At 48.8% G+C, this 15,899-nt stretch overlaps 5 protein-coding genes and 1 non-coding gene across 6 annotated transcripts; 2 read left to right on the top strand and 4 right to left on the bottom strand.

Moving 5' to 3' along the window:
* Positions 1-3,315: 3,315 nt before the first annotated feature.
* BCR38DRAFT_486692 (GTP-binding protein rho2) lies at positions 3,316-4,421 on the top strand (the record flags this gene model as incomplete). The annotated part of the gene is made up of 5 exons (XM_040864063.1): positions 3,316-3,350; positions 3,636-3,714; positions 3,771-3,776; positions 3,861-4,052; positions 4,131-4,421. The coding sequence occupies 5 exons, from the start codon at positions 3,316-3,318 to the stop codon at positions 4,419-4,421; spliced, it is 603 nt and encodes a 200-aa protein (XP_040714273.1).
* Positions 4,422-5,165: 744 nt separating this feature from the next.
* BCR38DRAFT_346844 (uncharacterized protein) lies at positions 5,166-5,822 on the bottom strand (the record flags this gene model as incomplete). The annotated part of the gene is made up of 2 exons (XM_040856283.1): positions 5,166-5,367; positions 5,452-5,822. The coding sequence occupies 2 exons, from the start codon at positions 5,820-5,822 to the stop codon at positions 5,166-5,168; spliced, it is 573 nt and encodes a 190-aa protein (XP_040714272.1).
* BCR38DRAFT_239682 (uncharacterized protein) lies at positions 5,691-8,962 on the bottom strand. Its single transcript, XM_040854381.1, has 2 exons — positions 6,913-8,962; positions 5,691-6,650 (listed from the first exon to the last, which is right to left on the bottom strand). Exons 1-2 carry the CDS (start codon positions 8,482-8,484, stop codon positions 5,850-5,852), a joined length of 2,373 nt encoding a protein of 790 aa, XP_040714271.1. The 5' UTR covers positions 8,485-8,962; the 3' UTR covers positions 5,691-5,849.
* Positions 8,963-9,087: 125 nt separating this feature from the next.
* BCR38DRAFT_239728 (uncharacterized protein) lies at positions 9,088-10,528 on the top strand. The gene has a single exon (XM_040854382.1). It carries the CDS (start codon positions 9,568-9,570, stop codon positions 10,426-10,428), a length of 861 nt encoding a protein of 286 aa, XP_040714270.1. The 5' UTR covers positions 9,088-9,567; the 3' UTR covers positions 10,429-10,528.
* Positions 10,529-12,701: 2,173 nt separating this feature from the next.
* Positions 12,702-12,804, bottom strand: BCR38DRAFT_t213. The gene has a single exon. It is a non-coding gene; the product is annotated as a tRNA-Thr (tRNA).
* A 1,020-nt stretch (positions 12,805-13,824) lies between these two features.
* On the bottom strand, positions 13,825-15,435 carry BCR38DRAFT_438463 (putative alcohol dehydrogenase). Its single transcript, XM_040860586.1, has one exon. The coding sequence runs from the start codon at positions 15,211-15,213 to the stop codon at positions 14,173-14,175; it is 1,041 nt and encodes a 346-aa protein (XP_040714269.1). The 5' UTR covers positions 15,214-15,435; the 3' UTR covers positions 13,825-14,172.
* Between the last annotated feature and the right edge of the window lie 464 nt (positions 15,436-15,899).

Genomic DNA, 15,899 nt, shown 5'->3' with positions numbered 1-15,899 from the left:
AAATACCACAGCGCCTCGGGCGCGTTTCAACACGCTTTGCGCGACCACCATTTCGGCGCTCTTCTTGCTGTATCTGCGTCGCCAACTCCCTAGAGTCCCGTATGTCCTGTCCTTCTTGGAAAATAAGTGATTCTCCTTCCCGTAATTGCATTTTTTTAGTCCTCCGGCGCCGGCTTAGCATCTTATTTGCCTCTCCAAGCTCAGCGCACTCGGCCCGTACGAGGTCGAGCTCGTGCATTATCATTTTTGCTCCCTTCGCAAACTGGTCGACAGCTGAGAAAATATTCGTCGGAGAGCTATTCTGATGCTCGGAGATGCGCTTTTTCAAATAAGTAGACTGTGCATGAGCCTCTATCGGGTTCTGTGGCATCTTTGATACCCACGGTCGGGTTTGCCATTGCTTCCATATCAGCAATCCGGGGCGGAAACGCTCGTGCATCTAAGTCCAGTATATGCTTGATAATGACCTCCTCTTCTAATTCTGTCATAGTTCGTGAATTGGGCAAAATATCGCGTCGGAAAGGTACGCCGTTTTTACGCGTTTGGAGGGTGCTTCGGGGGACTTGGTACGTTTTTGCCGCTTGTCGGAGACTAAGTTTTTGGTCATTTTTGAGAGCTTGAAGGGCTAGCATTAAGTCTGCTTCGTTGTATGACTTTGCCATAATTGGTTGTTGAGAAAATCAAAGATGAAGTTGGCCGGTCGCGTTGGCGCATGAAAGTGGCCAGCTCGGTGTCATGGCCAGCTCGGTGTACATTCACGTTATCTTAGATACCGTACTTAGCTCTTATATTTCGTATAAGGTCAAACTATTCCCAAATATTCTTAGTATCTTCGTATAAGGCTCTCTAGTAGTCGGATAGGTGATTTAAGCGTATCTAAAGCTCTAATTGCCGTTATATGAATTTAAAAGCCTAGTACTTACTAACGTGTCTCGTGCTACACTCCGCAAGTAGGAAGTTAGCTATATTTTCTATATCCTTTACCGTAGGCGGCAACCCTTTCGAATCTACATCTAAAATATACTACAGAATAGCCTCTTCTTCTAGTTTGATTAACATTTATTAAATTAGCTCAGCTATCGCATCTTATAGGTTAGCCGCTTATTCTATTATGTAATACTAAGTCTAGTATATGATAGATAGCTATAGCCTTACGACGACTTAGTTTTAGGTCGTTTTCGATAGCCTAGATAGCTAAGTTTAACTTAGCGTCTTTTATGTTAAATTATATAATTGGTCGTAGAGAGATAGGGTATAAAAGTTGAGGCAGCGTGTTTTAAGGAACAGTGCACGACTTGGTTATAAGCTATCTTATACTTAAGAGAATTAATCACAAGTACGTAGTATACGCTAAAGCCCAGGCAAGGACACTAAATATAGTGATATTACGGTATTACTTCTAAAATATGAAAGCGGCGAAGCTGCCGTACTAGCATAGAAAGCTATCATATTATTAGAGGTCGCGCTAACGGAAAACTGTTAAAACTGTCAAGCTGACAGGCCGATCTTCCAGACATGGTGTAGGCGTGCGGTAGTCTCTAGCGAAGTTCACAGTGTAGTTTCGTAATATCATAAGTACCTCTTGCGAAGGAAACGTCACCTCCTTCCATTGCGCCTCTTGGTCCATAAGTCCGGTGCTCTCGTATGAGAATCCCATTGGTACCATTCGACGGTATAGCCAAGTCTGCCAGGTAATACTCCAAGCCGACCCTCAAGATGATTCAGCAACATGCTTCCAGTGAACCAAATTCTCATAGTCTAGACGAGAAGAGAGTACCATCAGCCTGTATCATTATTGCTAGAGCGGTGCGATCTAGAAAGCAGTCTCCGTGCCCCCAACAGTCTGAACTATCTCGGAGGTCCAGTGCAGCAGTGCCAGCCCAATCATTTTGACCTACATTAGGCTACTGGCAGCATTTCGACATCTCATACACAAATCCAGCATGGGGCAGTATGACAAGATCACAGCTGCTGCGTTGTTGGGCGAATGAGTGGCGTGGAAGCTAGACTTGCATCACACCCTTCTTGTGTTGAGACATGCAGCCGTTTGGTGATCTCCATCGATACCAACACTAGACGCGTCAAGATCGGGGGCGGTCCGATAAATCGTGGTCATATCAAGTGATAGATCGGATGGTGGCTGTTTACCGCTTCTGGGATGGATGTTGATGTTCAGAGTTCGCTCCCAAAGTCAATTGGCAATAATGAGATCGAGGCTTGCCAGTACACTGGTTAATAGCAGTTGGTAACTGTTTTCTCTCTGCTTCTGAGTCTGGACCTCCGGAGAAATCAAATTATGAACAGCCAGTTGACATTGCGAGGCTCTCGATCTTAAGCGGCAATAAGTCGTCCAGTCCCTTTCTTCGGCTTGCATTACTTGGGATTCACATTCACAGCCCCAACAAGCTGCAATTGCAGCGCCTCAGCTCTTCCTCTTGGAACAAGCTAATGCCTGTAACGTTCCAGGGCCGTCTAGAGCTTCAGCGGTTTCTCGCATCAATTACACATCAGCACATAATGATTAGAGCGAACTCTCTGGCCACCAAACCACAAGAATCGCGCCTGGCCTGACTCAGCTGAACGTGGCAAAACATTAGAAGCATAGCAATATTTCAAATACCTTGCCCACCATCTGTTTATTCTCAATCCAAAAGTTCCCAAAGTAAGAGACTCACTATTGGAATTACCTACCCTTACTCCATTGTTTACGTAGCAGGCATCTCTCCCACCGCCATCAAGGTGCAACTGTGCAACACTGGAATTCCCCTCATAGCGCGGCACGTCTTGCTGCAAATGACTAGGATTCGCGACTTTTCCCGCTTGACTTGGAGCAACCCAACTGGGCGTGTCTTTAAATTCTACAGACAGTCCTGCCCAGTTTTTGATCGACAGCCGAGCGCCCGCGCCTTGTGCTAGACCCTGCTCGTATTCAGCTACGACAACCAGGACCTCGAGCAGCAATTTTTCGAAGCCCAAACGCCATTTCCGAACTCCTGAGCGCATCTTTCGAACCAACACGCCCCAATTTCTTCGTCTAATTCCTAACAAGAAAACCAGAAGTTAGAAACACGATACACGCCAATCCTTGGGTTCCAGAACCACCAGCGCGCTTTCCCCAAAACCCAGACGCCCGAACAGAGGCGCGCCGAGGCCTGTCCACCAGACGAACTGTCGTTCCAAGCTAGCGAGCTCTGTAAACCCCGGAACTGAGGACGGCGACGCATTGAAGTGTATAACGAAAACTGCGGAACCCTGACCATCTTCTCAACTATCTCGACTTGTGTTGTCGACTGCACGGTACACGCGACGTCGACAATGGCGAGCGCAAATGCAGGCAATGTCATCCGCAGGTACGTAACATTTGGGCAATCTGACGATCTCATCCCTATTGCTTCCTCCTTTCTACACGAGATCCCTGCTGCGAACTCCAAATGTCTCAAGACAACCCAAGCCGCCCGACGTCATTAATCTGGATCTCTTGATTAATCCCCGACTACCGTACGGTTGCGGCTCCTCTGCTGAATGCGGTTCATATGTGCTGGACCCTGTAGATCATTGAAACTGGCGATGCCACGTCTTTTCGTTGATGATGTGAAGAGACGGATGGGAGGAAGCTGACGGGAGTTGCATCACAGGAAATTGGTCATCATCGGCGATGGAGCCTGCGGCAAGACCTCCTTGCTGAGCGTCTTCACCCTTGGATACTTCCCAACAGTAAGCCATGCATCATTTCCGGCCTGTTCTCTCACGACATTGCTAACATCTTGCAGCACTACGTAAGCCGACCAACCCGCACTCAATAGCCCCTTTTAGTCAGTAGTTGAGAACCCTCCGATTAACGAGCCAATTCAATTTCGCAGATACCCACAGTCTTCGAGAACTACGTAACCGATTGCAGAGTCGACGGCAAGTCGGTGCAACTAGCATTATGGGATACAGCAGGGCAGGAAGACTACGAGCGATTGCGGCCCCTCGCATACTCTAAGGCACATGTGATTCTGATAGGATTCTCGATTGATACGCCGGATTCCCTGGATAACGTGAAGCACAAGGTGCGCCTCCAGTCGCTGCAACCGTCTTTCTAATTTCGAATTCAATCCGAGGGAGTTTAGGCTGACAAACCTGTGCAGTGGATAGAAGAGGCACAAGAGCGCTGCCCTGGAGTGCCCATCATCTTAGTAGGACTCAAAAAGGATCTGCGGGATGATCCGGTGGCAATAGAAGAGATGCGCAAGAAATCGCAGAAGTTTGTGACGGAGCGCGAGGGCGAAGCCGTCGCACACGAGGTCGGCGCCCGCAAGTACCTCGAGTGCTCAAGTCTGAGCGGCGAGGGCGTCGACGACGTATTCGAGGCAGCCACACGAGCTGCCCTGCTAACATTCGAAAAAGGCGAGGGAGGCGGATGTTGTGTTATTTTATGAGCGGGTGCTCCTATGGGAGGAGTCAGATTGTGATGGGACGCGGGAGGACAAACGGAGAACGCGAGGAATTTGTATGAGATGCAACCAATGGGGCAAAGATGTTGGGATTCCGGGACTGAATCCAGTTGAGTGCCCCTGAAACGACCAACAGGCGAGATGGAGACGTACTTAGCACGGCGCGAAACCACAGCCAGCACGATTCGGCAGTGAATACAGCCAGGGACAATATTCACGACCAGACTGACTGATTTGATCACGATGGGCTCAACGAGTGTTCTTCTACACATGCCTGGGAGGCAAGGGTGTATTAATAGCTATATAGAAGCGACGCTAGTGGTTCGGGGCTTGGGCTCTCAATGCGTCTAATCAGTTGTATTCTGGGAAATCAGCCGACGGAGGCGGAGAGCCAGCTGTTTAGTTAGGGACAAAATGCAACCAATTATGCCGAGAAAATGTCTGTTTGGGTCTGTCTAATGCCGTATTACTCATACACTACTCTGTACTGTCTCCCTGGCGATCAGCCGCATGGAATATGAACATATTACAGTGAGCTAACGTCTGTTTGCACGCGTTCAGGTCCACGATCCTGCCGTCTCGTGAGGTGCGTGCAATGTCCCCATAACCACGAGTCATCCTGCTTTGGTGCTGGTATAGCTCAAGGGGCTATGATGGTGGGAGGGAGAGTATTATATCGATACACGCAATGGAATGCTGAATAACAACGAACCAACATCATCGAGGCCCTCACTCGCGCGTCCATCCATGGTTCCACGCCTCGCGTGCCGGAGTTTCGGTTTGGGGTCGCGCGTACTCAATAGGGATACTGTTGTGGCCATAAACGCCCTTCTTCTCCATCGCTACTCGATAGAGATATCCCTCGTCACGTGTGCCAGGTCCGGACGTGGTGCGCAATTCCTCGCAAGCATTGCTCATAGACTGGTACGTCCTATTCCAACATTAGTTTTCATTTTAAACCATCATGATTCTAGTGACACAAGATATTCAGCGTCCGGTTACGAAAGCAACTTACCGCATCAGTTCCCGCTGTTCCCGCTCTCGCTCCTTACGCTGGAACAGCAACCACGCGCGATGTATGGTCCAATGTCGTAGTGCACGGTTGCGGGCGAAGCGCAGTGGTGCTGGGACTCGGCGAGAAATGGAGAGCTTGATGTTTCTGATTCTGGGGTCAGGCTCATCGCCTTTGTTCTTCTTCTTCTTCTTGCCTTTGGACTTTTCTTTCGCTTGAGAGGTTGACGAGACAGAAAAGAGTCGAGATTGTGCCACACCAAGGCCCAGTCGTGCCGTGGTAGCTGTAGCGGCTCTGCCGCATGATACGGCGTTGGTGGCAGGACAGGGCGAAATCGAAAGCCTCTTAAAGAGGCAGTAAATGGAGCTCGCCATAGTCTTTAAAGTAAACGGCGTGTTTGATTAATTATCCGTTTTTGTAGGAAGTGGTGAAGACAGGGCGGCAGACACAGAATCAGAAGCAACCTCGATGCTGTCCTCGATTGTCTTTGTCGCGTCGGCAGCCTTTGCTGGCTTAGCCCTCTTCCGTGTTGGCTGCGAAGGGTCCTTTGGCGGCCGTCCTCTTTTTCGCTTTGAGGGCTGCTCCTCTGGTATAATCAGACTGGTTTGCTTCTGAGCTCCAGCAGAAGTGACCTTTTGCTCTGTCGGAGTCGCAACGACTTGCTGATTTGACGAGGTGGAGATGGCTGGCTTCCGGACATTGGACGATGCCCCTTGTGATCTCTGAGCTGGACCAACCTGCTGGTGGTGGTCACTGGACGTGTTCCTTTGCCGTGATCGCTCAGCCAATTGCTGCCGAGCCAATTTGTCCCGGGCCAGATGTTGCCGAGCCAGCTGACCCAATTCCTTCTGAAATAATTGTTGCTCAACGGATTGCTGCTGGGCCGGTTGCTGTGGTTGCTGTTGAGTCAATTGCTGCCGAGCCGATGCCAACTGTTGATTCGTATATGGGACCTGATCCCCCGACGCTCGGTCTGCAGGAACAGGCAAGTTGCTCCACGGGTAGTTGTTCCACAGCGCGGCCTCCCTGGCAGCTTCTTCGCGCTCTGCACGTTCGGCACGGTTTTGTAAGATTAAGTCGTCGAGGATGGGCTGATGTGTGACTACACGAATGGCTGCTTCGCGCAGCTCTTTAAGTCGTGTGGTGTCGAAGGGTGCTGGTTGGGGGAAAACCAATACCCCTCTATAAAACTCGTGTGAATTCTATTCAAAACGTATGGGTTAGCTGGAGCTTCAATGAAAGATCGAGTAAAGTCGGCGAAGCCAAGAAAAAGCGGATTAACTAAGCACCGACGAAACCGGACAGCTGGTTACTTCCGCAGCCCTCGGGTAACTTCCGTTAGGCGTTCCTCACATGTCAATTTTAGTTCCTCGCGAACTCAGATTTCGTTGATATAGATGTGACCGACAACCGCCAGAACGACTTTTGGCAAGATGCGAGTTGAAGAGAAAGTGAGACACATACCTTAATTTTTCCAGCTTGCTTACGAGGATCGTAGATAAGCACCTCGTCGGGATAGCCTTCCTGGATACAACGAATAGCTTCGTCTCGAAGCCATACACCCGTGTAATAAGTGGCCAGTTTTGCCATGTCAACCCCACCTGACATGAATTTGAGAAACCCCTCCAAATCGCTCCAGCCCGGTTTCAGCTCTACCTTCTGTCGTTGCAGTTCACACAAAAGCCAAGCTGCTTCCCAAAGTTTGGATCTGGACTCGAGATATTGTGTCGCCATGAAGTTCGGTCGACCTGTATTCTTAAACCTGTCCCGCCACATTTCCTCGAGATAGGAAATATCGACCTTTGCCAACTCGGTCTTAGGTTTTGCCCAGAAGCTCTTCAGTGTGGGCTCCATCTGTTCGGGGTCCTCAGGGTTGAAGCCGAGAAAGGCTACAATTAGATTGACGATAGCTGGAAACACTTCCTCAAACCGACCGTAGCACTGTTCCTTGGTGAATGGGACGGTACCTTCGCCAAGTACGTAGGCTACCAGCTGGCCTGACCGTGTGATCGCCACGCCACGGCGATGCAGCTGCTGCACATTATTCTCATCATCGCCTATATCATCGCGACCAATATATCGCAGGATGTATTCTCCAGGAAGGTAACCCATGTACATTGGATCGTCGAGCAACGTGGAGAAGACCTTGGTTTCCGTTCCGAATACCCTGGCCTTGTAAACGAAGGCTGTTTGGACGTCCTCCTTCTTCTTATATTCAGGTCGGTAGTATTCACGATACCGCTTGAATTCGTTGACACCCATTGTGACAGTCTTCTCGTCGCCCATCAACTTAGGTGGATGTTTTCTTGGTCGTCCTCTAGCGCGTGGTGTCATGGATTGAGAAGGTGACGTATCAAGATCGGCGAAGCCAGGAGCCTTGCGGGTGGGACTGCAAGGTGTATGTTTGCTGTTCGAGAAGGGGTTGCCATTGTGATTGTCCAAGGTTTTCGCAGCTGTGGACAGCAGTGCCTCAACAGTATCTTCCTCAAGCGCCACCAGTCTCTTCTTTTCGTCTGCCTGGAGTAGCAATTTCGCGTAGCGTTGTTTCTCGTGGCCTTGAAGTTGCTCAAATACCAGGCCGAAGTCGAACTTGGCTTTGAACTCTTCCCAGTTGCTTTGTGTATCACCTATGTCCCTTTCATATTCATCCCTGTGCCGCCAATACTCACCCCCTTGTCTTGCCTGCGCCGTGCTTAGCGCAGGCAATTGCGGACCGGTTGGCGCATGGTGCAATCCATCAATGGTGGTTATGGTTCGTTGCGCATCGATTGGGGCGCACTGCTGCGAACTGGCTGAACGGGTCAACGTTCTCTGCTGCCTATCACTAGGTGCCTCGCGTCGCCTAGTGTTCTCGTCACTTCCATTTGCCGGATTCGACGGACTGCCTGTCTTGTTAGGAATAGGCGAGGCATGAGCAGTCTTGGGCACCTCAGGGGTGTCCGGTACAGTGGCCTTAACATATTTCCCAGGCAATCGGTTGACTGCAGCCATGGGGCGGATGCTCGATTGGCCTTGTGGTGTATCACCCTCAGCCATGGCTTCTGGCGGTGCATGCGATGGTCTTGGTTGAAGAAGTACATGCAATGGGTACTGAGAGTCGTTGCACGCAAGTGTCGGTGGTGGGAATTTGGTCGCGACTGTTAGCGAGAGCGATGGTCCTGTGGCAGGTACTAATGGTGGTTGCAGTGGAAGCGATGGTGATTGCGATGAAATCAATACAAAGGCAAGGATGCCGTATCAATGCAACGCAAGAAGATGAAAAATTTGAGGATTGCCAAGATGGCGCAGAGTGGTAATCGTGCTTTGCCGGCGAGTGGTTGAATGTGGCGGTGGACCTGGTTGAAGAGAGGGCGATACACGGTGAACGAGGAACGGAAGGCGCAACCTGACTTAGCAAGAGGACCGGAAACATGACTTTCCGAAATAGCAAGCCAACGCGAAAAGTATGGGACGGTGGCAAAGGGGCTATCTGATGGATGCGTAATAATATGAATTTAGAAGCTTTGGATGGGACCTGGTAAGTAGTCGTCGCTACCAGCTGGAGGCTCTATGTGGATGTTGACGGGTCAACACACTACGCTGTACTCCAGGACCATTCACGAATTCGCTTCACGAAATACTAACGTCTACCTTTACTAGAAATTGCCATCCTGACGTAATCCGATTTCCAAATTCCGGCTGTTTGCTGTAGAAAGCCCCTGAGATCACACTTTCAAACTGGTACTGGTCACCATGCACGTCAAACTTGAGTGCCACCTACAACGAGACACCGCGAGGAAGGCGCCAGATGAAATGTGTAGTGCCCCATCATAATTCAGACAGTCAGAGTTTCTCAGGTAATTCTCGTTCGTTACTCCAGTGGTGCTTCTGGAGGAGTAATCCGCTTTGGAATTTAGACGCCCAGTGGTGGTCCCATGTTGGCCCAGCAGACAACACTCATCTTGCCTGGCTCTATAAAAGTTCGACGTGCGACCTTATTGAATTCATCGTTCTGCACATGGCTACTATGCATTTTTCAGCTTTGTTATCATTCACTCGCTGCTTCATACCCAAACCAGGGGATCAAGACTACAACACCTCGAAAGACCGAGCACCGAAAGCCCTTGGAGCCTTGCCACGATGTCGGCCTTGGAAATACCGACACTTGACCAAGTCCACCATGGCTACCACTACGACTGCCACTACACTCAACCATACCCCGATACTAGGTGTCCCGATGTGAACTATTTCGGTACCTGGGTTCCAACAGACCCACAAGTAAAGACCGGGGAGATCTGTGGCAGAGGCAATCAGGATGAAATGGCACACACTAGGATGGTACTTGCCGCTTCTCTGCGGCTTCTCTTCAAAAACGAAAACCTGGATGATGAGGCTCGTCGACGCAAGGAGGAAAAATCAAAGATTTGGGATAAAAAAGCACTCGAATTTCGTCTCAGCCCAGAGTTTCAGAGGAATCTTCAATATATGCGGGATCGGAGGGCGATGACAGCCCGTATGGACACAGCACCATGCGATGGTGCTTTACATACTATTGGAGCCTGGCCATTGTGGAATATGCCGATGGACAATGCTGGAATCTTTAATGGGGGGATCAGAAGCAGGCCACATCCCAATGCCTTCATGTTCAACAACTTAAGCGCCGGCGAGAAAGATCGCAAATTATCTGTTCTCACTGAAACTGGGACGCTGGATGCGCTCGTCGACACTGGTTCGAGTACTTCCTGTGCCACTCTCGAGGTACTACGTGATCACTTTCCATCGGCGTACCTAGTTCAATGTAACGAAGAAATCATCGAATCGCTCCCGTTCCACGCACCGTCACTTTCGGCGAAGTGGCGTGCGAGAATTCGAGTCAAGATTGTTGATTACCATGGCAAAGGCTGGGATTTCACTCTCGACGTTTTGGTTTACGAAGATCTCCCCGCCGCGCTCCTTTTTGGCAGTCATTTTCTCAGATCCAGCCAGCTGCATGTCAGATAGGGAGGTAACGGGGGTAAGGACAGTATTGAGATTGCCGACTCGGGGCTTTACGTCAAGGCTCTCAGCCCAATACTCACGGTCCGAAGAAGGCATCCTGCATCAGACACAAATCTCATATTCCATTGATCAGCTTGGAGTTATTGTCTGCTATCTTTATGGTGGGAAGGCGAGGGCTTGACGAGGAAAAAGCGGCGTTGTTTTTATCTCCAAAAAATAATATGTAATACATAGGGGTAGGACAGCGATAGGTGGCTTGTATCAGAAGGGATTGCTTGAGTTATAGATGTGTAGTCATAGCGAACAGCATGCCTACCACAAAGGGCAATTTTGACAGTGCTATCAGATGTGTTTGGACACGTAGCTAAAGAAACTAAAGCATGGATACATCATACGGACTTTGACCTTGCTGATTATATCGTCTGAAGCAGTGTCGCGAAACCAGTAGTTCGGTCCGTTCATTTCGACAACACCGAAAGACTTGCCAACAGGAATGATTTGAGGCTCAGGAAGAAAAGCACCGAATTTCTAATTATAACGGCGGCCATCGGAATTTTGCCAGTCCTTCACTTTGTCAGCGCAAGACTGATGTAGACTTGTAAATAGTGCATTTCTTGGTACCTAGGTCCTTCCTATAAGTCAACGTACCCATCTGTAGCCACCTGACCTAATAGCCCATTCCGCGACGCCACGCGAACCTATGCATCCCTACTACTATGTCCTATATAACGGCATGACCACGCGTCTAATTAATGAGAAAACTTAGCCACATATTCTTCTGGTTCAGCCCTACCTACCACTATAGAAATCTTAGCTAAAACACGCATACGTGAGCTATAATCGATATACTTAATAGCAGGTCATAATTACGGTTATACAGAATGAACTAAGTGCCGCGCAGCACCCTACACCACCGCATCGCCGTTGATCCTACCAGATAGGAGGCTAATAAGTAAATAGATTCTGGTTAGAATCGCACTTGGATCACTATCATCGAGTATATAAGTGATATAGGCTAATAGATATCGCCCTTTATAGTGTATGCCGGCAAGTACGTATAATAATACTGATTTACTAACTCTAACGAGGGCTAATTCGACGGGTAGTAATTAGAAGTGTCCCCTGATAGCTAGACTAGCAATACTGTGGCCTCAAAGTAGCTTCGGAGCATCTTAGCTAGAGACTAAGCCGGTTGACCCCTAGTAGCGGCTGCTTATTCTAGGTAGCTATAGCAGTTATACAACGGAGGAATTTATGTAGAGTGCTCTTTTAATAACGCCTAGTGATGCGCGTGCATATCGGGTGTGAATTGTTGTATTGGGAAAGGATCGCCAGGTCAGCTATTCTGGCCTGGCAGAGCTCTTTTATAGCTCTTATCTATCTTATCTATAGCTATAGGGTAACCCCCCATGGGGTCACGTATCACCTAGCTTCTCTTTATCCTAGTGTACTCGTCCTATGTGCTGGAATTACTGTATTTAGCTATTTTCTCGGCCTTGAATCGGTTCTACTGTATTAAGCTTAGCTAGGCCTGCTTTAACTATTCTAACAGGAATCCTGGTAAGCGTAAATTCCTTGAGGCCTACACTATAGCTAGGAAAGAGAGGCTGAATGGTGCTAATATTAATAATAATATTAAATACGCCGTAGGTGTTAACCCTCGGTACCTCTACAAGTACTCCCTTAAGGGGCTATAGATGATATAGCGGGCCCTTAAGCCGCGTCGGGCGGTTATACAGGTAAACTTGTAGCCAAACGACTACTAAACCTCCTGTCCCTCCCTAAGTCTGTGCTACAACCCCTGCCTGAACTACCGATAAGTGTGGTAATGTGGCACTTAAATTCGTCCTCAGGGGTGGGATGCTGCTGATGTGCAGAAGATGCTCGACTATTTTTTGTCGCGACAAGTCGTAGTATCTGCTAATTGGGGTTCTCGTCGAGCGTATACATCTCAACCATACGCTCAAGTGGATAGACCGTAACGTGGTCTAGACGCTCGCAAGAATCGCGGCGAGAGGGCGTGCTGCGCGCCTTCTATCGTGAGGGGACGGGTTCGCCGACGAGCGTTATCGGATAGGCGAGGTCCGATAAGGGGTCGGATTAACGATTCGAATTCTGGACCGGCTGTCGAGTTATATTCCGCCGACGTAGTGCTTGACGGTCGACTGGCTAGGATGCTCGTAATCCTAAACTGCACCAATCTCCCTATTATCGCTAGGTAGGCGAAGTCAACAAGGTGGGCAGCGCGCCGTAAGGGTTGACTAAACCCCCTTGTGTGTCAGCTGCGGGATTCGAACCCGCGACTCGTCACCGACCCAAGTGGGCGAGGCTCAAATCGGGACTTATCTACCAGCGAAGTGACCAACTACACCAGCCGACTGCTAATATTACTACGGGCTGGAAAGCTAGCGGAGTTTGACCTAGAGACCGCTTAAAGCCGTTAAATTCACGATTTGTACGGCGAAGTGGCTAGGGGACACCTACGGAAGGTCCTACTACACCAGCTAGGCCAGATTTCATAGCCGAAATGAGCGCTGTAGCCGTCAGAACTACTAAGAGCTCCAGGGACTTGGCTATAGCTTCTGTTGACGTAGCCTTCGGTAAGGCTACGGGGGCGGCTGTTGTTCCAGAAGATCGGCAGAGCACTTGATAATATTATCGCTGATCTCTCCGTCGTAGAGCACTCGAATAAGTCCTAGCTGCTAAGTTGGAGGAAGCGAGGCCTAAAAGCCGCCGTAGAGTACTGCCGGGCCTGAAAAGGACTTTGTGGACACACTAGGGATTCGAGCAGAGAAGGCACGTATATAAGCCGCCGGCGATGCATCCCCATAGGAACACTCGGATTCTGAGGACTCGGAATTGATGGAATTGGACTCTAACGAGTTCAGTGAAGCAGAGGAATGTATAGTGGTGCGCTGTACTTAATTTAGTAGAAATCAGTCAATTGTGTGGTTAGTAACTAGAGTAATATTATGTTGAAGTATCGTGAAGTAAGCGAATTTGGGGTGGGCCGTGGAGTGGGGTGACGCAGATGGGTGGGTTAACTTATAAGAAGATGGTGAATTTGTGGTTTGATGCAATTACTGAAGCTAGTTTAAAGAAGATCCTTCGTATGCGGGCAGGCGGCGTAGGAGCCTAGCTTTAGCAAGACTCCTATATATAAATTATAGCATGTATGAGGGATATGTGGGACTGGTGGTTTTTGGAGTTTAGATAGATTGGATTATGCATCACAAATAAGTAATGCGTAATAATGTTCACCCTTAGCCGATGATCTTGTTTCAAGGCGTTGTAGTCTGTCATAACGATGAAGCAGGCTACAGAGTGGCCAAACTTGAAACTACCAGATGTGTATAAGAACAAAATCATTTCTACCTGCAACAAAATTTGCAGTTAGATGTTTCTGTTAGTTGCAAGATAAGCAGGAGCTTTTTATAACTATTGGTTGAAGTAAATAGCAGCGATCTGTAATGTTTGCCACTTTAACTAGTTCATACAACACGCAACGGGCTGCAAACTCATTTTTGGCTTGCAATGGGGAAATACTGGGCTCTAATGACTCATATGTTGCACCTTAGCAATTTCGTGCTCTGCTTGTTGTCTAACCACTTTCGCCTTCCTGAGAACCCCCTAACTAGAGGTTTTGACCCGCGGTCTGTGGCCAGATGATATTGATTCATTAACCAATAACACGCATCTTCATCGATTTCGTTGCTTGCCAAACACCCAAATCAAGATCCTGTTCGTCTAGAGGTGTATATGAGTCTTCGTGACAGCTTTGCCATCCCGATAAGCATCGAGGATTTCATTTACATTCTCAGCAGTAAGACCTTGCTTCGCCACATATCCAATTGGTTTGATCTTGCCAGCCTCCAGGTACCCAGGAACCAACTCCCAGAATCGTTTGGAAACGTCGGGCTTGGCATGAGAGCTGCCGAACACATCCCGAACCTCAAAGCCGGCTTTCTTCCCTTGGACTCTAGACTCGTCAACGGGCCCTAAGGGGAGCAACCGAGCTAGCACGCCTTTCTTGTGATTGGAGAGAGCATTGAGCGTAAGGATCTGGCCTTCGGGCGGCTGGATTGCATCGAAGGCGTAGACCAGGTTGTCTCCTACTACGGCTATAATACGGTCAAGGACGACGTCGTAGCCTCCGTGGCGGTCAAGAACGTGGGTAGCGCCGAATCCCTTCAACTCTGCTTCATTCCCGCCCACGACAACAATCTTGCCTATATCTGCGAGCTTAGCCAGCTGCACGCCGAATTTGCCACAATTGGATCCTCCCCCGACCACCAAAAGTGTTGTGTTTGCATAATCAAAATTCTTGGATTTCCCTGACCACGGTGCAGGAATCTGCAGTGTATCGAAGAGCGCTACCAAAGGCGCAATGATGTTGGTGGGTAGAGTGGCCGCCTCGTCGTCAGTGATGGAGTCCGGGATCCTTGACGATGCTCCAACATCTGCCACGGCGAACTCCTGGAGACCATTCTGAGGCGGGCCGGGAAATTGGGAGCCCTGGCTGACGATCCGTTCACCCACAGCGATGCTACTCACGCCCTCTCCAAGTTTGGTTACTATTCCCACGATATCGCTGGCGAGGATTTTGGGAAGATCATCGTTGACAAAAAGGCCCATGTCTCGAGTCTTTTGGTCGTGTGGGTTGAGACCAGCAACGGATACTTTGAGTTGAACCTGTTGCGGGCCAGGTCGCGGGATGGGTAGGTCGTTGACGAGAACAAGAGGCTTTCCGACCTCTGTGAGAAGTACAGCTTTCTGAGTGGAAGCCATTGTGGAGCGATTCTATGTGAAGGTATAGGGGTTATAGGAAGTTGAGTTTGAAAGGCAATTTAATCAATTATCGTGAAAGTTAACGGAAGCAGTACGAGCTATAGTCGGAATGCCCACTTGAAACTCCAAGATCGCAATGGGAGAACTCGGAATCATTAGTAATTAATGGGGTAATTTTAAGCGTCGATATGCGAATGATTGGTAATCCTGTCTGACAAATGCGGTGCTATAGGATCTATTCATAATCTAGTTAGTCACCTGGGATGTGTATTTGGTGCGGAGATATCGGACTTCCGAAAGTGTTTTTGCTAATCAAGGTAACACCAAAAGAGACTAATACCGAAGTCCCTGACTTTGATATCTGTAACTACTTATCAATCTGTTCGGACCAGTCTCGGTCAATCACAAGTGCAAAGAGCGAATAATGGTGTGCTAATAATACGGGTGTGTATATTGCAAGACTGATTCGTAAGGAATCTAAGTCAGGTGGGAGCGTCTCGAGATCTCCTTTTTAGCAATTAAGACCTAGAAAGAAGGGTAAATTACGTATCGTTTCTTCCTCCTTAAATAGTAAAAACCATTCTCTCGTAGCCTAGTTATTGTTAGTGTAAATACTAATTCTCGCAGCTATTTTCGTATTATCTAGGTAGTTAAGTAGCCCTTCTCTACCTAGTTTAATATTCAAT

This window comes from Pseudomassariella vexata, assembly GCF_002105095.1.
Source record: "Pseudomassariella vexata strain CBS 129021 chromosome Unknown BCR38scaffold_9, whole genome shotgun sequence".
Lineage (NCBI taxonomy): Eukaryota > Fungi > Ascomycota > Sordariomycetes > Amphisphaeriales > Pseudomassariaceae > Pseudomassariella > Pseudomassariella vexata.
The sequence above is the reverse complement of the archived record's forward strand: the minus strand, read 5'-3'. Positions and strand labels throughout refer to the sequence as shown.

What these genes read in the sequence shown, in the direction of transcription:
- BCR38DRAFT_239728 (XM_040854382.1), top strand. Translation starts at nt 9,568, where the DNA reads ATGTCGGCCTTGGAAATACCGACACTTGACCAAGTCCACCATGGCTAC.
- BCR38DRAFT_438463 (XM_040860586.1), bottom strand. Translation starts at nt 15,213, where the DNA reads ATGGCTTCCACTCAGAAAGCTGTACTTCTCACAGAGGTCGGAAAGCCT.
- BCR38DRAFT_239682 (XM_040854381.1), bottom strand. Translation starts at nt 8,484, where the DNA reads ATGGCTGAGGGTGATACACCACAAGGCCAATCGAGCATCCGCCCCATG. An exon ending in AGCAAGCTGGAAAAATTAAG is followed by an intron (nt 6,651 to 6,912) that starts GTATGTGTCTCA and finishes CGTTTTGAATAG; the next exon opens with AATTCACACGAGTTTTATAG.